Below are 26,839 nucleotides of genomic sequence, written 5' to 3'. Positions count from 1 at the left end.
CAGACTGGGGATGTAACTTCATGGTAGAGTACTTACCTAGAACATGTGAGGCTTGATCCTCAGCACTTGTGAAAACCAGTCAACAAAAAACAAATGGACCAGAACTGGAAGCTGGTTTTTAGGCAGTAGCAACACTGCAGAGGGCGAGTAAAATTTGTAAAGATGAGCAGTTTTTTTCTTTCCCCAAAATTCTGGGTTTTTAGAAAAAAAATCTTGTAAAAAAATATGTATTTCGGTATTATCAGAATTTCTCTGAGAAATTTCTGGTGGTTTTCTATATATTGCTTTTCACAACCGTGTCTGCTTTTCATTTCTCTTCCAGGTAACATTGATGCTAAATGTATAATTGTATTTAACATATTTATTGTATAAAAATGTGTATAGCTCTCCCTATAATTATATAAAGATTAAAAATGTATCTAAAACAATGCCTTTTCTCCCCTCTGGTCTTGGGGCTCCGTAAGCCAGGGTCTGGTGCGTGCTAAGCGTCAGCAGCACTGCACTCATACATCTCCAGCCCCCAGACATACCTTATTTTGATAAGCTGTTCAGTATCATGATGGGCTGATTTTTTGTCCAAATGCTATTTTCTCAAAAGTGCAATATGGAATATAGCCTAAAGTATTCTGTTGTTTCTCTTTTCAAAAATTTAATCTTAGTTTTGAGCTATTCTTTGTTAAGTATAATCCTTCTTGGGTACATTTTTCCATGTTTCAGAGATGGGTTTGTATGTTTTAGAAGTAGAAACATTTATAACAGGTCCAACTTTTGCATTTCATCTTTGTTTAGCTACAGCCCCTTCTATCCACATCTGGGATGCAGTGAGCAAGCAGACTCTATCTGTACTAAGATGCTACCATTCAAAGGGAGTGTGTTCGGTCAGCTTCAGCGCTACTGGCAAACTCTTGCTCTCTGTGGGACTAGACCCTGAACATACCATTACCATTTGGAGATGGCAGGAAGGTAGTATTTGTGTGTGTGTGTGAATATGGATTCTGTATGTAATATGTGCCCTAAGTTGGTGATTGAAACCATTCTCATTTTAAAAGCCCAGTGAAAAGTTCACAAAACTTAACGAAATTATGAGTATTAAAAGTGATTCACTGCAGTTCCTTTCAGTAAGAAACTATGTATGTATCTTTGCTAATTAGTAGTGATTTGGTTGGTTTTAGAGGACCTCAATAAAGAATGAAAATGTGTGTGTGTTTGCAGTGCTGGGGTTAAGCCCAAGGCTCTGTGCTAGTTAGACCCATGAAGTGTATTTTATATAATGGAATACCAGTAGGGTAGTATTACCAAATGTACAGGGAAAAGAAATGAAAATGTTTCCTAAAATCTAAAATGATCCTTAAATAGTAATGAAGCTCCCTGTAAATACATCACTTATGAAGTTCTAAAGAACTTTCTACACAAGTAATTGTAGTCATGTGATTGCTTGGTAGCAGAGCAAGGGCCACAGTCCTCCCTTTTATAAGCATTTTTTTTAATCTGTATATTTTAACAAATATTTGATCCTATCAGTTAGCTTGGTTCTTACATTAATTTGGATAATTTTGTTGTATCTTCTATATCAGGTGCCAAAATTGCCAGCAGAGCTGGGCACAACCAGCGTATTTTTGTAGCAGAATTCCGACCAGATTCAGATACCCAGTTTGTCTCTGTGGGAGTGAAACATGTGAAGTTCTGGACCCTGGCAGGAAGGGCTCTTCTTAGCAAAAAAGGGCTGCTGAGCACACTGGAAGATGCCCGGATGCAGACCATGCTCGCTGTTGCGTTTGGTGCAGTATGTCTCTTAAAATGTTGTGTAGCAGTGTAATTTTAACTACCTTAAATGTTCTTCCCCAAGATAAGCCACATTAATGTTAATATAGCACATAATCTGTTGATCATTATATGTTCTGGTCAGGCATATATTTCATCTTTCAAAAGGGAGTAGCTAATGAGAGGATTATGATGAAAATGTGAGTCCTTGGGCCTTTGCTGTTTTCCAAGGGCTTTCACTAATCTTGTAACTGTCACCATAAATATCCTGAAACTTCTGTCTTCCTAGCAGTTCTTCACATAACTAAAAATTTGTTAGAGAAGCCAGGTGCAATGGCCCATGCCCGTAATCCCAGCTACTCAGAAGGCTGAGGCAGGAGGATCACCAATTCAAGGCCAGCAACTTAACGAGACCATCTTAAAATTATTAAAAATAAAAAGGCTGTGGTTGTAGTTCAGAGGTAAAGCCCTTTGGGTTCAATCCCTAGTACCGCAAAAGAAAAAAATTTTTTTTGTTAGAGTAAAGGTGAATCAAGAAGCATGATTTTCAAGTATTTAAGGTTGGACTTGGGTTTAGGATTTCCTTTGCTTTCTGTCATCTTATATAGTTGCAAGTGTCCTGGGCCAATCTCTCTATTCAGAGGAAGAATGAAGTGGAGAGACAAAAGGAGAAAGCACAGTCCTTGGTTTGACAGAGAAGAGTTCAGGAGCCCTCCCTCCTTCTCCTCCCTCACTCCATCCTACCTGGGCCCAGGGGTGGTTTATCATCCCCAGCCTCATTCTGTAATACCATATCCTGGCTGGGCTTACCAAGTCCTTTGGTGCAATAAAACAACAACTAAGTAGATTTCCTTATTAAGTGTTTATGTAGTGTATGAAATATTTGAAACAAGAAAAAAAAATTTAAGTTTAGTACAATTAACTACCTTTATATTTGGGGGAAAAGGCTACTGAAAATGTTGGTCATGCTGTGTCCAACTCCAGTTGAAAATTCTGGGCATTCTTAACATTAACCAGTAGTTTATTTCCAGAAGAAAACCCACACATTCACATGCTTCTGGCATTTCATTTGCCCATGTAGATGAACTTCCTTCACTTTTAAAATTCCTCATACTCAATTGCCCATTCCCAATAAAAAATAAACTTGAAGATTAAATACGAACAATTGACTTTTAATATATGAAGCAACAGTGTAACCAGTGAGAATATTTTCTTACATAACAAAGTAGGTTTGTGCTCAGTTTAAGCATTTAAAAATTTTTTTGTTAAATCACAAAAACATAAAAGTGGTACATATTATTTGATAATGTGATATTTCTCAATTTAAGCATTTTTGAGTCTAGGCTAGCGACTATAAAAAGAGCAAGGAAAGCATTACATTCTCCTTGCAGACAGGCATGAATTAGTGCTGCTGCTAGTTAGTGAAATCTTCAGGAACCAGAGTTCTCAAAATCCCCTACGACTGGTATAGGCAACAGTTTTATTTTCTATGGGAAGATGCTTTGCTAAACCTAATAAAAAGTTACCTTCACTTACTGTTCCTACCTTTTCTTAAAAGTTTTGAAACCTTTATTGAGCAGTTGAAGGGAAGCCATCCAACAAAACAATATAAACTAGAATTAGAGCATTTTAGAATTAGGAGAGAATTGCCCAAGGTTTCCCCAACTAAGTGACGGACTGGGAAAGGGAAAGCCATTGAGGCAGCTAAGCCTGGAGTTTAGGGTCTGCCTCTTGGGTCCGTCTCTCCAGCCCTACCTTGCACAGGCTGAGTCACAGGTGAGGTAGCGTCACACTCAACAGATTACATCTGTTTGAACTTTATCTCCCCCTTCCCCACTCCTTTTCAGAATAACTTGACGTTTACAGGTACCATCAGTGGTGATGTCTGTGTGTGGAAAGATCACATATTGTGTAGAGTTGTGGCCAGAGCTCACAACGGGCCCGTGTTTGCCATGTATACCACCCTACGAGATGGACTTATTGTGACTGGTGGCAAAGAAAGGCCGTGAGTCCTCTTTCTTTTCACAACCTCACTGAATGCTTGCATTTGTCATCTACCAGAGGTTTTCAGTTGGGTATTTGGGTTATTTCTAGGCTACACAGGTTATCCTCTCTGGCCTTCCTCCTCGTGTGCTTCAGCTGTGTTGCCTTCTGTGTTCCTTGTCTGGATTTTCATCCTAATCTTAAATCACTTTCTTTTCCCTTGTAGATAAACATAAACTCCAATGGTATACTTTTTCTTAGGTTTAGATAGGTGTTTGTCCTGCAGATTAAGAACTGAGTTTCCTCAGGCCTGTATGTCTGCCTCAGTTATTTGCTGAGACGGGGGACCCCTGGCTGAACCCAGGCTGCATCTGACTGCCGTGCTGCCTGCCCTTCTGAATGCTAAGAGATAAAACGCACTCTGTTGCATGAGGAAGCCTTGTTTGCTTTGCTTGAGACAAACTTGATAGACTTTTATATAAGACCTCAAATATAAATGTGAGGGCTGGGGTCGTGGCTTGGTGGTGGAGCACCTGCCTTGCCCGTGTGAGGCACTGGGTTCCATCCTCAGCACCACATAAAGATAACATAAAACAACTAAAAATCTTTAAAAAGCATATATAAATGTGAGGAGAAACCTTTTTCTGAATGATTTTCAAAATCAGTTCTGAATGATTTTCAGATCTCCCAATAGTAACCAGCTAACAGATAACTGGTTTGCATCAACGAGCCATCTGCGTGTTGCAATGTGACACACCACATGACAGAAAGAGCCCACATTCACTAGTTAAGAAGAACAGCATTTCCTTTTCACCTGAAGAATGTATCCTGGTGTGCAGGCACATTTTCTCCTAAGACAAACGAATTTATCCAGCAAAAACCAAAGAAGTACCTTTTTCAGTTACTCCAAGAGAACATCTAAAAGTGGCCGTGTGTGTCTTTGCAAGTTACTCTATACACTTGTTTCTCACATCACCCCATTTTGCACACACTTCTCACTAGTAGCCTTCTAAACTACAGGATGTTTTAATAATGGTAGGAAAAAAACGTGTTTCTTTTTTGGCCCTTAAAAATAAACTCTGTAGCAGGGCACAGTGGTGTACACTTGTAATCCCAGCAACTCAGGAGGCTGAAGCAGGAGATTCACAAGTTTGAGACCAGCCTCGGCAATTTAGTGAGACCCTCAGCAGTTTTGTGAGCAGTCTTTTGTCTCAAAAGACTGGGGGGACAGCTCAATGGTAAGGCACCCCAAGTAAATAGAACTAAGGCATAATGTGTAATCCTATTATTTCGCTTCACATTTTGATTCCTTTAATAATAAAAATGGTGTTAAGAGGATAATATATGGTGGAAACTAAACAAGGTATGCCAGAGAAAAACAAATAGTTCACAAAATAAAATTTGCTAAATCCTAAGATTGCCATAGAAATTCAGAATTACTATAAATTATAAGGGCTTTTTTTAGTATTCTACTTAAAATTTAGTATTTGTTTATAATGAAAATTATCTGTAATAGTCACTAAGGTACTTTTCGGGTTTGGTTTTTATGTACTTAGGTCAAAAGAAGGAGGAGCCGTTAAATTGTGGGATCAGGAACTGAGGCGATGCCGGGCCTTCAGGCTTGAGACAGGACAAGCCACAGATTGTGTTCGTTCTGTGTGCAGAGGCAAAGTAAGATGTTCCTTGAGCTGTTACGGTGCAGTCAAAAGCAGCAGTTTGACTGATTCTCTCACTTTGATTTAATGGATGATATTTAATAATCCATAAGGATGGCTTTATTTGCTAGGACCACTCTGCCTTTGAGTTCTGTAGTTGGTGACAGTGCAGTGCATAAGATGGGAAGTCATTCTATCCAAACACTGTGTATTTTCTTAAATCTGCTAACTGGTGGACAGAACTGAAAATTCCTGCTAGTTGACTCATTTGATTAGACAGCTATCTGTTTTGTAAAAACATACATTCTTGTGAAGACTGTGGAGCATGTATGCACTCATTAAGTGTATTTATAAATCATATATGTGTAACCTCATTCTGCTACTTAAATATTAGCTAAGCGTACATATTATACTTTTTAACTAAAAAGTAAGTTCTGGTTCTATCTTTTGTATATATCTCAATGTACTCATACCCCTTTTGGACGTCCTTAGATTATCACAAAGCCAAAACTTGGATTACTTAGGAACCCAGGTGTGTTCTCATCACAGACCCAACTGTGAAGCCCAGCCCAGTGCTCCTGCAGATGTGTGCCTCCAGGCACAGAAGTCACATGAGCTAACTATGGGCTTGTGACTAAATTAGCTCAAAGCATGTAGCTGTTGGTTGTACACTAAATGTATTGTTCCCATTTATGTTGCAGGGCAAGATACTAGTTGGGACAAGGAATGCTGAAATAATTGAAGTTGGAGAGAAAAATGCAGCATGTAATATTTTGGTTAGTGGACATGTGGATGGACCCATCTGGGGGCTAGCAACACATCCTTCCAGGGATTTTTTCCTTTCTGCTGCAGAGGATGGGACAGTGAGACTCTGGGATATTGCTGATAAAGTAGGTCCAACTTACTTCTAAAAAAGGTTACAATTTCTAAATTGCTAGTACTCAACTCAGAATTATGTTGAGAATTTTGGGAGGAAATTGATTGAAGTTGTAAGTACTCTATTTAATGTGGTCTTCTGTTTTGCTTCTCATGCAGAAGATGTTAAACAAAGTGAATTTGGGACATGCTGCTCGTACTGTGTGTTATAGCCCCGAAGGGGACATGGTGGCTATTGGAATGAAAAATGGAGAATTTATTATTTTATTGGTGAGCTCCCTAAAAATATGGGGAAAGAAGAGAGATAGACGATGTGCAATCCATGATATCAGGTTAGTTAACAAATGAAATAGAATTTTTAGTAACTGATTAAGTGGGCCTAGTTTGCATTCAGAGAACTTATCTACACCTTCATAAAAGGCCACAATGACCTATAGCATTTTACATAAATTATATGCTGAAATGTGGCCACTTGTATCCTTAATTCTCTTTGCAATGTTATAAATCCATGGGGGCACCAACCATTGCTTTATAATACCAAGTACAAGGTAATAATGTGTCACCCTAAACATGTACAGTATATTCATCATGAATTATTTCTTAATACAAGAGTCACCTGCCCTTCAGAAGTTGGAAAACAAACATTATAACCCCAAACATAGCTTCTCTTTCAGTTAAGCTCCATAAATTGGCCTCTATGACCTTCTCCTTTGTATGTTTCTTCTTTTTTGCTTTTAATGTGCCTTCTCTGGATTCCCATTTCTGGTTCATTCAGTCAATAAGCATTGAACACCTATCAGTTTCCAGATTCTGAACTGAACTTTTTTTTTTTTTTTTGAAATTTTAATTTTCAGTGCTTAAACTTAGTTTAACTGTAGCTACCACTTCACTGGGCACTTCTATGTGATCAGATCAGTAGATGAAATTACTGAATCCATGTCTGTCTGTCAAAGTGTGCTCTCTTCACGAGTAAAATCCTTTCATAAAAGACTTTGTCCCAGTCTGTCTCCCATGCTTGCTAGGCAAATAGTATTTCACTTTGCCCTTTAACATGTTTCACAAGCTTCAACTAGTCACTTCATCCTAACAAGCTGAGGCAAGTTAAGCTGGGCTATGATCTTAGCTTTAAGATATCATTTTTCCAGCTGAAAAGATCCTATGTTAGTGAAATTATATGAACTTAATATTATGGAATGGTAATCTTTAAAAAAGATATTTTAAAAGGAATTGGGAGGTAACAATAGAATATTTAAAATTGAAGTGAAATGTAAAGGTTTCTTATTTAACAAATACAGTCTCCATATACATGATCAGTTGTGTCTATCAGGTAAATCTGATACTGTATTACAAACTTATTTTCAAGAACTAGAAAGAAAATTTCTTAAATACTTAAACATTTAAACTATTTCTTCTGATTTAATGTATTTTTTTGCATTTTTTTTTCTATTCAGGTTTAGTCCAGATTCCCGGTATCTGGCGGTGGGTTCTAGTGAGAACTCAGTGGACTTTTATGATCTAACATTGGCCCCACCCTTAACAGAATCAGCTATTGCAAAGACATCCCAAGCTTTGTCATTCAAATGGACTTCTCTGCAGATAGCAGATATCTCCAGGTATAGCACCTAAGGTTATTTCTGCTTTTACGTTGAATGCATTTAAAGCTGAGTTCCACAACTTCTTAGCCCTTGCCTTTATTTACTACTCATTATTTCTGCATTACAAATCTATAATACCCCACTCATTAAAATAAATAAATTTCACTATATTTAAGGTATACAACATGTTATGGAATACATATTTAGAAAGTGTATTGCATCAAAGTAAAAGTTAGTATAGTGAAGAAAATTAACAAATTCATCATCTCAGAAACCCATTTCTTTTTGTGGCAAGAGTAGCTAAAATCTACTCATTTAGCATGAGTACCAAATACAGTACAATTTACTACCTATAGTTCTCTTGTTGCACATTGGACCTTGAGATGTGTTCATCCTACATGTCTACTACTCTGGCCTACATGTCTCCATTTCCTCCCCACTTACCCTTGCTCCCCACCCTGACCTTTGTATTCTTCACATTAAGATGTGTAAACAAAGTAGCAGTTTGCTAATATTCTATAAACCCTTGTGGATTTTGCCTTCACCTAATGGGATTCTTGTTTCCCTTTAATATGATGAAAGGTCTCTAGTGGTTGCTATAAGAGGCTTGTCTATGAAGTGCCTTCAGGAAAACACCTTCTGGATCATGCTGCCATTGACAGAATTACTTGGGCTACATGGACTAGGTAAACACTTCATGAAAGGGCAGAAGCAACTTTTTAGGTCAGTTAGAAAATTTGGAAAATCCTGTTTCAGAATAGTTAGAGCCATTCCACGAGGGAACAGTAATTGAAGTTCCATGTTTGGTTTCCATGTCTTAAACTCTTAGGAAAAGAATATATGTTCATGCTGGATTCCTTTGAATTGAACAGATTTACATGCTTTATTATTTCCATGATTTATGAAGTTCTTATAAAGGATTTTTTTTTTAAATCACAAGTTACAATTTTTAAGATGCTCTGATGTTTTCCTGAACATTTGAAGGCAGGTGCAAAGGTGCACACCTGTAATCCCAGTGTGTTGGGATTACTCAAACTTAAGGATCTCAAGTTCGAGGCCAGCCTGGGCAATTTTGCAAAACCCTGCCTCAAAATAAAATTTTAAAAAGGGCTGAGGGATATAGCTCAGTGGTAAAGTGCCCCCTAGGTTCAATTCTTTAAAAAAAAAAAAAAAAATTTTGTAGTTGTATGTGGACACAGTATCTTTATTTTCATGATTTCATGTGCAGCTGAGGGTCAAACCCAGTGCCTCACATGTGCAACACAAGCATTCTACCACTGAGCTACAGCCCCAGCCCCAAGGTTCAATTGATACAATAAAAATTTTAAAAATTTTAAATAAAAAATTTAAAACAGGCCATAAAAATACATGTCAGGTGCTGTTAAGTAATGTACTATTTCTCTACTTAAAGGAATGCTACACTGAAGTTGTTAGAAATGAAGCTTATATATTTGTATTTGCTGGCTGTTATAACAGGTAAACAGGAGCGTCCATCCTTTTAGTCAGTTAAAACTGACAAATTCCTGTAGCATAAATATCACTTTTAATTTGAAAATAATTCAGTCAGCTTTCATAAAGTATTAACTGAATCTTAAAAGGATAATTTAAAAAACCCTTATAGAACTTCAATTTTTACAAGGTAGGAATTAATATCCAAATGAAATTCAGGCCACCAACCTGCCATGTAACTTACTCGCTGTGTTTTAGATGACAGGATAGAGACTGACAAGGATTTGTTACAGGGTGGTGAACCCGTCTGCTGGCTCTGGTGGATGTTCTTTCTCTCTCTAGTATTCTAGGAGATGAAGTTATGGGAATCTGGTCTAGGCATGCCGAGAAAGCCGACGTCAACTGTGCCTGTGTATCCCATTCAGGAATCAGCCTTGTAACGGGAGATGACTTTGGCATGGTTAAGTATTTGACTTCCCATGTCCAGAAAAATTTGTAAGTTTGTTTTGTGTAGTATTTTTATCACTTTTAACAAGTGATCAGCTTAGACGTGATTAGTACTTTTTCTGAAATATTCAATGTTTGGTCCTGACTTTAAAATATTTTGTACTTTAAAACTTCTGCATCCTTTTTTCAAGCCTCCTAAATCCATGACAAATAAAAGCTAAAAAACCAAATGTGAGGCTGGGGTTGTGGCTCAGTAGCAGAGTGTGTGCTTAGTATGTGTGAGGCACTGGGTTTGATTCTCAGAACCAATATAAATAAATAAAATAAAGGTGCATCAACAACTAAGAAATATATATTTTTAAAAATGTTTCCCTCCAGTAACACTGGACCTTTGTAAATTATCCTAATAAACTTCTGATCTTTTTAGCAAATCTTGAAAAGTCATTTATCAAATTACAAATGCTTTTTTTTAAAAAAATCTTTCAGAGACCTAGACACCTGACTGCCCAGATAACCTGGTTTGTGTTAAGTACAGATCTGTTACTGTCTCTGAAAGAATATTTTAATATTCATTAATACTTTATATTTTAACATTCAGTGGCTGTGGTGCTAACTCCCTAATCTCCTACAGCACTTGTGATTAAGTTTTTGGTTCCAAATAGCAACTTTTAACTTTTGTTAAATAAAATGCCCTGAGTTTTGTCATTGTTCTTTAGGCAAAGCACAAAAGGTTCTTGGGTCACTCACCCCATGTGACAAATATTCGATTTACCAATGGGTGATCGACATGTTATCAGCGCTGGAGGTGATGACTGCAGGTCAGTAGCTTTCTTAGTCCAAGAACAGCAGACTAACATAAAAACTTCTCTAAGCTCTGGTTAATAAACTCAGTCAACATTTTCTAAGGTAGCACATACTTAGGCAAATACAGAATCAAAGAATGGGAATTCTCCATACGTATGATCTGAAAGCTCAATTGAAAAACTTCTGAAAATCTAGAACTGTAACTCCCTACTTTTTTTTTTCTGATTGCAGTTTATTTGTCTGGAAATGTGTACATATGCCTCACTGAAAGAATGGATATTGGGAAGAATACACATACTAACAGCCGTTAGAGACCAGAATTACAAAGAAGAAAAACAACCAAAACCAAACTCTGTATGGTCAAGTGGTGCTAACTGCAGACTAACAGGGAGAAACGCCCAGAATCATCAGACTAGTAGAAGACTGCTATTGCTATACACACTGTCCATAATTCATACACTGCCAGATAATTATATTTGAAGAAGGATTGAATACTCATTGATAAAAGCCACCCTGTTATTGAGGAGTGCAATTTTGGCAAACCTGTTGGGGAGATGTAGGGCACAGCACTCCTCAAAATCCCCTAAACATAAAAACCCAACTTGGAAAATTCTCATCTTTTAGGAAACGGTTTCCTTTTAGTGCTTACATTTATTTTCCAGGTTCATTGTTCAATTAAGTATTTTATTCTTGCATTTCCATTTAGAAAGAAAAGCCACCTTCACCCTAAAGGACAGTTTTCAGAAGGCAAACATTTTTCCTACGGAAACAGATACATGTTTTCCTAGAGAATGTGTTTCTCAGGCATTAATAACATCCTTTTTATAAAGGACATTTCTCCTGTAGTTTGAATTCAGGAATAGATCTAAAGTTAGTATGTATGACTTGTTAATATTTTCAGTGTAAGCTGTTAAGGTTTTTTTATGTTTAGAAGCCATCTCTTTATTTGAAATTCCAGTTCACAGCCTCATTATTGGGAAGGCGGTATGAGGAACAATCATTTCCAGGGGTGTACAGTGGTGAATTTTCTTTTTTTTTTTTAGGTTTTCAGATAGCACTAGTAAGTGGAAGACAACACTGCACATTAAAGACAAAGTCTATAAACATTTGATTAACAAACATTAAATTCACACAAACTTATACAATTTAATAATTCTTGGTATAAAACTTTTATAGCTTTTTTCTATTGGGGAAGTTTTAGTTAGATGTATTGTCACCCATCAGCTAATTCCAAAACATATCTAGGTCCATTGAAAACTTGTCAGAATTCCTTCTTAGTGGATTGAGGTTGAACTCTTAGATCCTTAGTCTTTTTCACTTTAAATGCTGCCAAAGATCAGTAATCATCGTTCAGGAATTTGCTATTTTAGTCTATCTATAGTTTCCTGAAGACTGAAAATTATGTAGAGTGCTGTTTAAAAATATATTTTTCTAAATGTGAAGAAGTTGAAGATGCACTACTGGTCCTGTAAATTTTAATTTTACTGTTAATTTATCTTTTGTAGTATAATAGATAATAGAACAAAGATTCTATCTACTGTGGCCAACACTGGGAATACTAAAATGACTAAATTATATCACAAAAAGCCTAATCAGTGATTGATTGAACCTGGTCAGTTTAAAACAAATAGCTGCATCTCGAGGGTTGACTGAGGGATTAAAGAAACTTGACACATAAGACATTATTCTGTCATTATTCACATCAAAAGATTGTCCTAGCTGTGTATGGTGGCACACACACCTGTAATCCCAGTGACTTGGAAGCTGAGGCAGGAGGATTCCAAGTTCGAGGTCAGCTTCAGCAACTTAGACCCTGCCTCAAAGGGTCTGGGGATGTGGCTCAATGGTTAAGCATCCCTGGCTTAACCCCCAGTACCAAAAAAATAAATTCTCCTAAACCAGACATAGTGGTGTACAACTCTAATGCCAGCTGAGGAGGCAGGAGGATCACAACTTCAAGGCCTGCTGTCTCAAAATTTTAAAGTCTAGAGCTCAGTGCTAGAGTGCTTGCCTGGTGTGTGCAAGGCCCTAGGGTTAGATCCCCAGTACCACCAAAAAAAAGGGGGGGGGATTTTCCTAAATTAAACAAAATTTTAGAACATATTAATTCTACTTCAACATATTTTATGAAGAAATTAAAGGAAAAAGCACTCTAGACTAACCTCCCATTTTTAGCCTGTTGTAATCTAAAATTTTCCCTTTTGTCATTTTGAGGAAGAGAAAAATTTCAGTACTATCACTATACTCTTAAGGAAGTAAACTATATAGCATAAAACAGCTTCCATTACATTTTTATCCCTCAAAAACGACTAACCTGGTAAGTCAGCCTTAATCACTGCTGTGGCAGTTTCCTGACTAAAGGTTCCTTGACTTTTAGGCATCTTAACAGTAACCTTGATGTATGCACCATCAACCAAGGGAAGGTGAAACATGACAGACCACATAAAATCTGCTCTATTTTTTTTTTTTATCCTAGAGAATTATTTTTGTGTGCAGCATCTATGCACCTGAATTTATAACTTGAGACTGGTGGCCACTGTAGTCCCAATTCTTTTATGTCTATACATGCAGGCCAAAGCACACTGTGCACTTCGTATCATTTACTTCATTATCACCAGCCATATTCATCCCCTTCTTTTTTTTATGGTGGTTCATTTTAGACTGTTAGACCAAGCAACAAATATTTTAGGATCAATTTTAGGTTGCCCACAAACCACCTTAGTAACTAAAAGATAAATGTGTTCCAGTCAATATCTATTAAATATTATACAATCAGATTTTAGCATGTTATTTCTGTGTAAAAAAGAATGAACTAACCACTTAAGCCCTTGTTCCCACTTACGGTCTTTATAATAGAACAATGAAAACTATAAACTATTTAAAAATAAATATCTTCTGCAGAGATCACAGCATCAACACTGGAATGAACGAATGCCTTAGATTCGATGGCGCACTCGGAGAATGAAGGGGACTGTCGTTTCACCTAAGCCTAGCACAGTGGCCATTCCACCCTTGTGTGCTTTGTTCTTTCAGTGTTTCAAGTCTTCATTTTGGGATCGCCACAGCCGAGTGCAGGTCACCATATGGGTTAAGGACTGGTTGCTTCTTCTCCCAGTGGAAAAGCAAGGATCACAACAGAAGGCTGGCTTTATGATCTTAAAATTTTTTTTTTACAGATATGGGTTTATTATTCATCCTTTGAGTATATGACTAAGCAATCAACTTTTTTTTAACAGATTTAATTTGGTCCTGAAAATGTTTGAGTCGAACTCTTCTGCATTAATTCACTCTTCACTAACCACTTAAGATTTGATTTTTAAAAACACTACATCAACAAAATCAGTTAACTGTTATTTAATTCTAAAGCATTGGACACGTCTTGCCTTAACAATTTTAAAAACCACACACAAAACTCCATAATAAATACAGTAGGCCAAAAGTTTCATCCTATCTTGCAGTTTACCCATCTGATCTCTGTAATTATATAGTTGTCATTTAAAAATAATACTTAAATCTAATTTTTATATTTCAGAAATGATCAGTAGTAACCAAGTGTATTTTCTGTGGAGTTATTTCTGAGAATGTTATTTTTCAGAATGTGGGAATATATATTTATAATCTTGTGTTTAAAAGTTTGTTTTCTCTGACCCTTATGTATATACTTGTAAAAATTTTTGTATAATTTTGTGACAATGTAGTTCCCCAAAAAGTTTATTTAAAAAGTATGTTAATAGTAAATGAAAGCATTTTAAGGACTTATTCATATTTTTTTGCAATTGTCATTCCCTTTGCTTTCACGTTTATGCACATCTCAATCCTTTCACAGAAGGCAAGGGACCTAGGGACCATTGTACTAAATCGTACTCACTCAGAGGCCTATACCATGCTTTCCAAACTAAATTCTTTAAAAAAAAAAAAAAAAAAAAAAAAAAAGGCAGACTTGAGTGACTATTAAGCTGTCTCAATACTTCTGGCCACTCCTGTTTTCGTGGTGGATTACAAACATATCTTTGGGAAAAGTGAAAGCAATTCAGCTTTCAAAATAACAGCATTCCTCGCTACAGCCAAGTGGTCCTAAACCACAGCACCACCACCAACAGTGATGTATGTGCTGAAACTGAAGCAGCAGTGTACAAACATGCCTCAAATGTTTTAATAGAATTTAGCTTTTCCTTAAACTGTCTTTTCATTGTCAAAACAACAAAACACCCAATGTTAAAACTACTTAATAAACTTACAAACTTGAAAAATTAGACACTTCAGATAGACAATAAACTTCATGTTATGAAAGCAATATATTCCAAGTTTCAAAGATTCGACAATTCTGTAGAATTATTTTTCATCAGCAGATGGAACCTTTCAAACTGCATGATCTTCCACCAGTAGGACTGGGTGTCATTCACTGAATAAACAAAAACCAAAAAAACTTTTAATAACTGCTTTGTACCCAGATATATCATACAGCCAGCTAAGGAGTATCTTTAGACAAGGAATATTAGTCATTCAGTTATATCAGACTTTGTAAAAGAAGTCCATTTTCTAAAACTCATTATGTAACTCAATTATAGGCCACACTAAACTATGTACAAACTTCCTTTTGATAGTTTATAATTGCTAAATTCTAAGAAAACTGATTTGAGATTCCTAAGTAGTATATATACACACACACATTCCTGCTTAGCCTTAATATGTTAGCATAATCTATGATTAGAATTCAAAGAAATCTGATGTGGCGGCTAAAAATAATCAAGTGGATAAAATAAAATTTGGTCCATAGTAAATCATTTGCTAAAGGGCCCTTATACAGTTAAACAGAAGAAAAAAAGTGATAGTTTAATTCCTCCCAGGTTTCTGGCTTATACATTAAAGAAGCTACATACTAGAAAAGTATTTGAAAATGACATCAGAAAAACTAATTTTCATCTTTACCTGGTCTGAGGTCGAATCCATTTCAAGGCGTGTCTTGGTGGTACAGTAATGGTGGGATGATAGAATGTACAGTCCGGTCTTGTACACTGAGTGTTAAATCTACAGTGCTAAACAGAAACAACAGCTTTCAATAACGTCCACAAGATTACACACACAATGAGCTGACAGTAACCAGCACCCCCTAACCATTAATGGAGTAAGACACCTGGCAACCCTTGATCAATGAACCTTTCCCTGAGATGCAAAATCTCAAAGAATCACAGCAAGTGGAATTTCAAACCTTGGCACACGAGACAACTTCTAATCAATAGTGATTATCCCTCCACAAACTGCCTGATTCCCTCACTTCTTATGGAAAACCCTCATCAAAGCTTTTGTGTATGAATGTGTGATAAGGATCCAACCCAGGCCTTTCATATGCTGGGCAAGCTCTCTACCCCTGAGCTACAAATCCAACCCTGAAAGCCTTTCAAATAGCAGTCTCTAGGCGTATTTCAGAGATACCCTGAGCAGCCAGCTACCAATACAACAATCTTTAGCACACAACAAAACTATATGTTCAAGTAAAGCAATACTGAAATTTCATTATCTCAGTTCTGTCATAAAGTTAAAAAAAAAAAAACACACCCAAAGCTCAGGAGCAGAAAAAAGGAAAATATAGCAAGCAATCTGACCCCTCTCAGAGCTCAAGATACTAACATGAAGAGCCAGAGAGCTCAGCAATCACCAAGTACCAACTTAACAGGTCTTCAAGACCACAGTCAACTGACAAAAATGATATAACCGAGAAGGACAAAGAAGGGAAGATAGCCAATTTCTTATATTCCACACTAAAATGATTTTTTGTAAAATACAAGTTCTTACTTTTGGATGGTAGAAGGGACATTCCATTTTCTTACAAGCTGGGAAGTAACGGCAGAGCTGACTACTAGAAGATGGTGTTGGTGTTGTAGCTGCTGACAAACATAAGAATGAAGAATGAGCAAATGTTTGGCAAATAATTTGTACTGCAATCTAATGATGTTTTTAATGGAGGTACAAAACACTTAAAATACTCGGTTTTACATGTTCACTAGTCAAGATAAAATACTTCAGAATTCTATAGGATGGAAATACTAGCTCTGTAAGATTAATTGATTATGTCAAAATTATTTCTAAAACAATTTCTTTTTCTCATTTTCTTTTTTAACCTAAATGCAGTAGTATGCAGTCACTAACCTGGTTTTGGAGGCAGTACTGGAATTCTTCTACTCATATGAGTAAAGGGACAATCTGGTTTAGTACACTTTGCATCAAATTTACAATTTGGATGAACAAACAAACATTTTTCGGCAAATTTACAATTGGGGAAGGCTCTACAAAACAAAGCACATTATTCATAATTAATATTCTCTATGCATTATGAGTTTTTTGTAAAGGGGCTTCTTGTACTCCATCACTACCTGTTTTAAGAAATGGAGAAGTAACAGGAAGAAAAATTCTATAAATGAGGCCATATCAAATTAGGATGCAACTGTCTCCTTCAATGCCTGTAGTAACATAAACAGGTTTCCAACTAAAAGCCAACCCACTAAAAAAGGCAGACGCTTTTTTTGTGATAAAAGAAATACCACTCTATCAGTTATGTCTGTAATTTATGAAATAAACTCGATACAGCAAGCACACCCTATGGGCATGGGTACTATGCTGCACAAGACTCACCCCATAGTCTCCTTATGTGTAACCATATTGCTCCCACATCAAAATTGTCCAATAATTAAAACATGGAATATCCATCCATAGAACAAGAGAAAAATTCTAAAAATTCTATCTCTCAACCAGCTAGTTGGTCAAAGAAAACTAACTGAAGTTTAAAAATACTTTTTCATTATCATAACTTTCACCCCAAACCCTGAACAAAATTTTTGTCTGTGAACACAGCAACACTAAAGGAGGCGGTTGTGTACCTATATCCTTAACTGTACAAGGAACCCGGACATTTCAATTATCTAACAGGTCCAAAGTACACATGAGCACCCGCCACACACTCGTATGTGTACATAAGTAAGTTACCCTACAGAGGGCCATGGTAAATATGACTGCATTTAGTTATGACACTCAAACTTATCCACCAAAAAAAAGCCCACAAAATAAGCTGTAGTTTACAGAAATTAAACTGAAAACCAGCATCAGTTTTATGTTACTCACTTGCAAGGTGAAATGGGATGATGGTATGCACACTCGTCCCCATTTTTACAAGCAGGCAGTACTTGCAGCGCTCCAAAAGCTTTTCTGGTTTTTGTACCACACTAAGTTCACTCATCTCAGCTACAAAGGGGAAGGAATTAAAAATATCTCACTAATTATGATCAATTCAGTACACGGTTCCTTTAATAAATTTTCCTCAAACCCCAGTCTTAAAATCTTATGTTAAGTTTACAATCCTATATAATAAATGAGCCCAAATATGATTAACTGTAGTTAGCAAAATGTCATAAAAAAAGATTACTAGGAAGGAGACTATAGTCCTCTGGTTGTGAAAAGGAAAAGTGAACAGTGATTACATACATAGGGCCCAAATTTCACCAAATCTCAGGATCGATTCAGAGTTGAATTAAGTATAAAAGGACAGGGAAGGATGTCAAGTTGGGAGTAATAAAACTAAATGGAAACTAAAAACAAGGTGATAAGAAAATATAAACAAAATCTCATATTCCAGCAAGAATCTGAGGGTTCAAATAAACATGTTCCCACTTGATGAGGTATATTCATTAAGTCTGAGTGCTAAACTCAGCACTGTCTAAAAAGAGGAAAACAGCCTTGTTTAAAATGTGTCACAAATGCACTGTCTATAGGGGCTGAGCAAGTCATCTATCAGAGCAAGTATGGTGGCTGAGTACAGGATGATAAATGGGAGAAAGGGACAGGGGAAGAACAGCAACCTGGAAAGAGCTCACTGCCTCTCCACTAATTCATGTCCAATTAGGTCAATTACTATGGCACAGGAGAATGGGACCTGTGTTGCCTGATATTCTCCCATTTCAGTTAAAATAATTTACATTTTTTATTTAAATGCTTGCAACTAATTTACATTTAGAACACTGAACAAAACAATTCAAATTATACCTAAAGGTCATAATGAGCTGCTTGTTTCTGGCCTGAGATAATGCAGTCAAAAAATAGCATCATGGTGCTACATATTACGGGTTCAAATTTGTGTTTATGAAAGTAAACTATCACTTCAGCTGTATTCCTCAGTCCTCTTGCCTGAGGTCAGGGAGGTCAAATCTAGCTCTGCACCTTAGGAGCTCAGCTAGACACATGAGGCAAGCGTCATCTAATGTCTCTGAACTTCAGTTTCCTCAAAGAGAAAATGTCAATCTGATGGTTACATGGAAAGCAGAATGCAAAAGAGGCAACCAATTATAACCTAATTTACTGATCCTAAGACACAACTTCCGTCCTCCTTACAGAACAGGTATATGAACCAAGTCACACAGTCCAGACAGGAGTTTCATCAAATAGCTACTATGACCATGCCTGATACACACTTTCTCTTCTACTTTAAAAATAGTAGCGTTCAGCACTTGCCTAGCATGTGTGAGGTACTGTGTTCAACCCTCAGCACTTGCCTAGCATGTGTGAGGTACTGTGTTCAACCCTATGCTGCACAAGACTCACCCCATAGTGAGTCTTTTATTTATTTTATAAAATAAATAAAATAAAGGTATTGTATCTATCTACAACTTAAAAATGTACATTTAAAATAAGATAGTCGGGGCTTGAGATGTAGCTCAGTGGTACAGCACTTACCTAGCAAGAACAAGGCAAGCCCCAGCATCACAAAACAAAGAAAATTAGAAGTCATTTATTTAGATCCAACTTTAAATCTAGGATCTAAAGAGAATACCTAAGTGCCTGGAAGAGGAAATTCCTAATTTTTTTTTTTTTTTTAAATTCTTGTGGAGGTCTTGCCCTCCTCCTAAACAACACATTTGACTGTGGTATACACACGAGGACCAAGGGCAAATGAAAAACTAAATACCAAAGAACAGCACAGTTAGAAAAAGGACTGGACTAGCTAGACACTTAACAATATTAAAGAATTTAAACACTTTTTTTTTTCAGATTTTTTCATAAATATTTTTAGTTGTTGATGGACCTTTATTTTATTCATTTATTTATATGCAGTGCTGATAATTGAACCCAGTGCCTCACACATGCTAGGCAAGTGCTCTACCACTGAGCCACAACCCCAACCCCAAGAAGTGAAGCACTTTTTACAAGGAAAATTTCTTTCTGATGAAAACCTTAAGCAACAGAAACAAAGGTCACGCCTCTGGTTTTCCTCAACTGACATTTACTGCATAAGTTATTAAAACTTTTTCATATTTAAGTTTTAAGAGGCAAATTTACTTTTTATTGAAAGCTATAAAATCTATGCTGCCAGAAAATGATGGCCAGTGGGGGTGGATTAAAAACAGACATTGCTACTGGTAGCATCTTTGAACAGCATGCTGTAATACCAAAAAGCAAAACTTCACAACTCCCTTCTTGGAGGCCGGATACTCCTTGTGACAGTTCTGCAGGTCTCTCATGCCACAATCATGTCCTCACTACTACAAAGCTTTGCCCCTGGCAGGTGCAAATCACTGCAGATCCTAATCATGCAAAGGGAAGGAGGCTCGCCACTCATCCCAGCTGTCTTCACCATGGCCAGGGCACTTGGGTAAGAATTGTCACTAACATGTTATTCACAGTGTCACTGCTACTATACACACCAACTCAGCCTAACGTGAACACCCACATTTAAATGAAATTAGATCCTGACAGACCAAAATATTAGACTATTAAATTGAAAAATAGAAACATAAGAGTAGTAAAAAATACACCAGAATTTCCTCATATTTTAGACAAAACACACAAGGTCAAGAAATCTGTACTACCTGACAATTGCAGTTCTTTCTTGGTAACTATTTTCAAATTTTCCCCATTAACAGATTCAAAATTTCAACTCCCTCCACAAAACAATGACACCTATCACTGGCTCACAGCAGGAAAAGCACCCAAGATATGTGTTCTCTCCCTAACTCGGATCTCCCCCAAAAGCATACCTTTAGCAACTGGACAAAGTATTCAATACACTTTTACATCTCTGGTACCGAGAATTACTGGGAAATTTTTTTAATCTATTACAGTTTTTCTTTAAATCTATTCCTTTTTAAGATTTAAGAATATCTCTCCTGCTAATGAAAAGGTGTTTCTAAAAATCCCCCATCATGAATGAAAGGAGCAGTGGTGCTCCGGTTCCACTGGTATCCATGGGGACAAAAAAGCTGGTGATAAGAAACGTCTGCCTGCCTAAAGGCACAGCACCACCTGAAGCAGTCTCGTCTCATCTGACTTCTGTTAAACATTACTCTTCAATATCAATGTAAACATAGGTCTTTCTACAACCCCAAGAGGTATCCTGACAGATAAGGTGAAAAACTCCAAGAAATTTTACAGGGGTGGAAAGAGCATCAAAAATCCAAATTCATTTTTCTCTCAAGTTAATATAGAGACTACTGCTGATATGAGGAGAGAGTGACAGTAGTTTCTAAAGGGGAGAGAAAAAAAAAAGGAACCAAGCATCAAGAGGATGGTTCATCTTGAACAAGCATAATTATGGCATTTGAGACCCCATCACCAAACTCCATCAAGGTGTGGATAACAGCCCACCTGTGAAACACACAGGAGAAACTGTCTGAAATAAAACTGATGGTTTTGTCTGAAAGAAGAAAAGGCCATTACTAAATAAAAGTCAGGCCTCCAACCAATAGTCATTCAAGGTAAAGAAAGAAGTCCAGGATTCCCTTTACAACGCCAGCACCCTGAGAAGGAAATCTGAGCTCTCAACACACCGTAGGAAAATGCTACCATTTGGGTCACCAAGCTGCCTGCTCATCAACTGCAACTGCTGTGGGTGGAGGAGACCTTTGAGTCCCTTGTTTTGAGGCTGCAGTTTGGTTTACAGGTTTCATTCCTTCAAAGCACATGTCCTCCTCTTGATCTGACATGTATCCTGGGGGGCTGGGGACACCATCCAGCGTCACTATAAACTTGGGACTTGCAGGTTTATCTGGTTGTACAAGATCTCTGCCAGACAGATAAAAAATACCATAGAATTAGGGAAACAAACACAAAACGCTGAGCTCCTAAAGTGCTCTTCAGCAGAACTATTACTCTCTTGCTTGGTTTTGGTTCAGTGAAAAAAGACTTGCTAGGACTCCAGGTATAGCATTAGTGGACTCCTGATAACACAAGGTGGCCATGGCCAGTCACTGCAGCATCACCAGTGACGTAGATTCTGCTTACTAAAGACATTCTCTCCTCAACACTGACTCCACTGTCCATTTAATCTCACTAGGTCAACATGGAATAAAACCAAAAAATTAGCACGATGCTCAGAACACAATGGCCAGCAGTTTAATGTTTACACTAATTTTATTTTCTATACTTTTGTTCCTATATAAAATACTTAGTCATTTTCTTAGGGAAGAATCTCTCAACTCAATCTACTAACTCTTTTTAGAAAGATTTCCTGATTCTGGTCACCTGGCTTTTAAAAATTTCATTTTGTGGATGTGCATAAGAAAAAACTCTTACTGAGTTAAATCATATGCTGAGTTTTATTGTAGGTTAATGGATTCTGAAACAAGAAAGATGAACTAGAATTGTAGAAAACTGAATTCAGGTAACTATTCATGGCCTAGCTACTGAATCAATAAAAACACTCAGTACTGGGGCCTGGGGCAGGGAGGAGGGAAGCTGGGAACTATGGGTGGGCCTGCACTATCTAATCACACAAATTAGCTACACAAGAAAAAGAAACCATCTACCGTGTCTGCATAAGGTGTCCTGAAAGTACCCGAAGGGTATCTGCAGTCTTCATCCCCGACTCTTGGTTTGGTGCCACTACTATTTCCTCAGACAGCTTTGGCTTCTTCAGAATAAATGATCTTGTGTCTGCATGGACCATGGATTCCATGTCATAGTAATCTGAGCCAAAAAAATTGGCCATAAATGTTTACTTTTGAATATACCTTTTATTCCCAACATCACACATGTGAGAAGAATGTCAATCTTTTATATATTCACAATTACTTTCAAAGGAAAAATCAAAACTGGTTCTACTCAGGCAAAGTGTTGTAATTCTATCCCAAACATCTTTTCAAAGAACTCAAGTAGTCCTTCCCTCATATGGTACATTACAAATGACTCGAACGAACACTTCCTGCCTACAGCAGAGAAAGGTTCTCCTGAGATTCATTTGAAAGGATATTATCAACCACTAAAAGCACAACAGTTTTTTTCTAAAGACACAGAGAATTAAAAATGCCTAGAATTATGATATAGACTATTGAAACTACTTTTCTAAAATCTGTTTTGCTCATTCTACACAGTACTCCCTACTGAGAACACATCCTGATAAAAAGAATTCATGTGGCTTATTTTCTACCTGACTGTAGAGAGAGGACTATTTTGAAAGGGAATTTTCATGAATGGGCATAACACTGACCTTCAATGCAACTAACCACAAGCTCACGTCATCTACAATATGTTTAAGACTGACTACAAAATATGAGACCTACAGCCCAGATATGGTTGACCTATTGGTATACCACCAACTGACTAAATTTAATATGTTTTTAATTATGGACCAAAATTCACAGGATAGTCACTCCTGAACAAATACATCACTACACAGCTGAGAGTACTATGCCAGATACACAAAGAAAAGGGGGGGGAAATAGACACACACAATCCCAGAAGAGCACGACCTGAAAAGGATACAACGAGTGCTGGGAGAATACATAGCAATCTGCTCCAACTGAGGAATCAAGGAAAAGCTTGCCAAGGAAGAAGAGTTGAAGTGAGCATTAAAGCAATGAGCGGGAATACCTAAGAGTGCCAGAGGGCAACAGCACTTCGCTCAGAGAAAAGCACACTTGGCAAAGCAGGGGATTTCACAGGCCCCTGAGAAAAGAGAAATGTGAACTGTCTGCACAGGTGTGTGCAGGAGCTGAGCAGAGGAACGGCAAGAGTGTAATGAAGGATGTTACGTCTCAGTACTTTGGATTCTGGTCTGGAAGTAATGAGAAATGAACAGATTCCTATGTAGAAAAGAGACATAACCAAGTTGGTGTTTAGAAAAACAGTTATGAAAGGACATGAGTCCAGCACTAGAGACTCAACTCTCCATCCCTATAACATACTGAGAGGCAGAAAAGACACCCTCCATCAGCACCAGGATGCCCCAGCAGCTGCCATTCCAACTATCTTACCAGGAAGGGACATGCCTGCCCTCCCCAGTAAGGACAGGACAGATAGCACAGGGGTACAAGATGGTTAAGAGGAAGAGAGAAAGATGAGATGGGAAATACAGGAAAGGAGAAAGAGAAGATTTAAAAGGCAGCAAATGTAAAGTTCAATTTTAGATGTATTTAGTCTCAAGTCTTTGTGGGATTCTTAGATGTTTGGGAAGTAAAACAGATTTGAACCTCAGGATGGGGAGAGACAGATGCAGAGATGAATGAATTCAGTGCTGCCACCTCACTGAATCCTCCTAGGAAGCTTGAGAAGCAGAGTATTTTTTCCATGTTATTGATGACCAATTCACAGCTCAAAGTTCTTCACTTAATCACCGAGGTCTCCCAACTAGCAAAGGTGGAGCACAAAAGTTGGTCTGAGGCCTGCTGAACCATTCCTTCCTCTACCCTGTGCTTTCTAAGTAGTTCTAGTTCACAAATGGTGAGAACAAAGAACTGAGATTAAAATAATGCTGAAGAGCCAGTGGTGGAAGCACACACCCATAATCCCAGCTACTCAGAAGCCTGCTACAGGAGGATTACAAATTCAAAGACAGATGGACAATTTAGCAAGACCCTGCCTCAAAATAAAAAAGGGCTGGGGTGGAGCTAGTGGCAGAACACCCCTGGGTTCAATCCCCATACTGAAGAAAAAAAAAAAGAAAAGAAAAAGAAATGGCCCAGGGATATGGCATAAAGTTAACCTTTCAAGGCACAGTGGAGAAGAGGAGCTGACAGAGAACAAAAGGAATAACAAATAGAGAAGAGTCCTAGAAGCCAAAGGATCAAAAATCAAAGAAAACACTGAAAGCAAGTGTCAAGTGCTTCAGAGTTTAGGGAAGTGAGTGCTGAAACCAGAGTTTTCCATTTATACCAGCCACTGGTTCACCTCTGCAAGCTTCCCACAAGCCGATGAGAGTGGGAGATTGTCTTCGGTAGACAGAGCAAGTTGACCCTGCATTACTTTTGTTCCCTCCTAAAGCCCCATGAAACTGTTTAAAAAGGTCAGTTTTAAAAATCCATGGCACTGGGATGAAACCCAGGGCCTCCATATGTGCCACAAGTGCTCTACCACTAAGCAACCCCCACCCCCCAGCCCGAGGGGTTTTGTTTCTTAAACAACAAAGCATATACTCACAAAGAAAATAATCGTAAGAGGACACAAAACTTCATTTGAAAAGTGAAAGATGAGTAGGCACTAACTCAACAGATCTGCAAAAAACGAGTTCTAAGCCAAAATGACACAATCTGATTTAGAACACAAGATTGTCCAAAGGCCAGAAAATGTCAGCAAAGGGCACCCTGGGAAGGGCAAAAGACAGGTGTGCTAAGAGATCCACTTCAAAAGCAGTCACTGATCTCCACCCACACTTACTTACCCCTACCTCTCCAGTGAAGGCCTTCCGATATGCTTTGGAGATGTTGGAGAGGCCCAGGGAAGAAGTACAGGTCCCTGACAGAACATGCCACAACAAACAACGTAGATATACACTGTAAAAATTTGTTTAAAAGGTAGCAGATTTCCTAATAACCTTTAATGACTTCATACATCCTCCCTTGGAGAAAGTGGAATTTTAGACTTGTGAGAAGGTAAATAGAGTGTCTCTGCATCAAGGGATGCCAGCCATGCTGAAAGAAGTCCCTACTGAAATGGAGAGGGACGTTTTGTAAACACTGCATAATAATCAATGCTGAGGTACCCCTCATCTACCCTCTTTGGAGAAGTTAACCAGCCTGAAAAGAAAGACCTAAGGCACTCCAAAACTAGACAGGCAGGACAAATCACCCCAACAACAGGACCTACATTCAAATATGAAGTCAAGACCCTTCATGCCCAAACTCATGAACCAGAAGCCAATCCACTTTGAATGCTTCACTCAGTAAAGACAACCAAGAATCCCACAAGGAAAGTCTTTACCATGAAACACCCAAAACAAACAACTTGAAAACAAGATCAAGGAAGGAAAAAAACACCCAAATTATCAGAAACCTTCAGCATCTGCAGATAAAAAGTATCACAAACATGAAACAAAATCAGTATGTTCAAAAATATTTTTTAAAAGTAGAAAGAATATGCAAAAACTGAAGACTGCTCAGAAAAAAAAAAATAAAGGGTAAGAATTTAAGGACTGCAGTCATTCATGAGCCTCACAGATAACTACTTGATGCTTCAAGTTTTATTGCTCTACCGGTTTAAAAAAAAAAAAAAAAAAAGCACAAAGTTGATGAAGTGGGTACAGCACACACAGACCTTGATTGTCGAACTTGGGGAAAAAATTCTATGTCTAAAGCTGGATGGAAAATGAGAGGGTTTGAAATTCAAGAATGGAAAGAATCTTTTCGTAGGCAAAAGCAAGAAGCTAGAGGAAAGGCAGGAGGAATAATGGTCACATGGTCATGCTCATCAGATGGGTAGGATCCGGCACCTGAATGAAGGTGAAACCTTAGGAGGGAAAGGGTATATATCTGTCCGAGATAGAAAGCTGCTGAAGGATAAGGGAATACAGTTGCTGTATTCCTGTACTGCAGGTGAAGAAAGTTCAGGAAGGGGCTGAAAGGGAAGGAGTCCCGGGACAGAACTTCTAACAAAGAGCAGACTTAGGGTAAACAGAAAAAAGAAGGAAAACAGGTTTCAGGTATCCAATGGTCCCCCCTGCATTTATTAAGCACTGAATGGGCATGTGGAAGGGGCTGGGCACTGAGGAAACAAATATAGCACTCACCCCAGTTCTGAATTCCCCCGTGGTATGTATGTCTGGGGTGGGCAAGACAAACAATTACATGACGGTGGTTTTAGAACAAGTTCTAGATGTGGACTTGGTGGTAAGACTCTAAAGAGAAGTCAAAGTGAGTAAGGGTGAGTGGGTGAAGCACAGCATACGAAGGAATGGGTAATGGAAAAGGGGTTAGCGAGGAAGAGCAAGTTGGAGAACTTGACAGCAAGAGAATGAGCAGCCAGGATTCAAGGACGAATGGCAGGAAAAAGGTTTTAAATGAGGTAAAAAATTTT

At 37.8% G+C, this 26,839-nt stretch overlaps 2 protein-coding genes across 2 annotated transcripts in view; one reads left to right on the top strand and one right to left on the bottom strand.

Moving 5' to 3' along the window:
* Positions 1 to 14,503, top strand: part of Eml5 (EMAP like 5) — a 149,185-nt gene extending 134,682 nt beyond the window's left edge. Inside the window, 14 exon segments of the mRNA XM_047538900.1 lie at positions 790 to 963; positions 1,575 to 1,783; positions 3,609 to 3,766; positions 5,301 to 5,415; positions 6,101 to 6,289; positions 6,435 to 6,607; positions 7,727 to 7,794; positions 7,797 to 7,888; positions 8,453 to 8,556; positions 9,662 to 9,783; positions 9,786 to 9,814; positions 10,483 to 10,542; positions 10,544 to 10,584; positions 10,802 to 14,503. Coding sequence (XP_047394856.1) covers positions 790 to 963; positions 1,575 to 1,783; positions 3,609 to 3,766; positions 5,301 to 5,415; positions 6,101 to 6,289; positions 6,435 to 6,607; positions 7,727 to 7,794; positions 7,797 to 7,888; positions 8,453 to 8,556; positions 9,662 to 9,783; positions 9,786 to 9,814; positions 10,483 to 10,542; positions 10,544 to 10,584; positions 10,802 to 10,838 — 1,571 coding nt within the window. The 3' untranslated portion in view covers positions 10,839 to 14,503.
* Zc3h14 (zinc finger CCCH-type containing 14) overlaps positions 11,533 to 26,839 on the bottom strand; it is a 51,656-nt gene continuing 36,349 nt past the window's right edge. Inside the window, 9 exon segments of the mRNA XM_047538901.1 lie at positions 11,533 to 14,972; positions 15,500 to 15,606; positions 16,364 to 16,455; positions 16,718 to 16,854; positions 17,687 to 17,744; positions 17,747 to 17,806; positions 21,398 to 21,470; positions 21,472 to 21,616; positions 22,360 to 22,519. Coding sequence (XP_047394857.1) covers positions 14,966 to 14,972; positions 15,500 to 15,606; positions 16,364 to 16,455; positions 16,718 to 16,854; positions 17,687 to 17,744; positions 17,747 to 17,806; positions 21,398 to 21,470; positions 21,472 to 21,616; positions 22,360 to 22,519 — 839 coding nt within the window. The 3' untranslated portion in view covers positions 11,533 to 14,965.

Source organism: Sciurus carolinensis, chromosome 2 (assembly GCF_902686445.1).
Source record: "Sciurus carolinensis chromosome 2, mSciCar1.2, whole genome shotgun sequence".
In the NCBI taxonomy this organism is placed as follows: Eukaryota; Metazoa; Chordata; class Mammalia; order Rodentia; family Sciuridae; genus Sciurus; species Sciurus carolinensis.
This window is presented reverse-complemented; position numbering and strand designations above follow the sequence as displayed.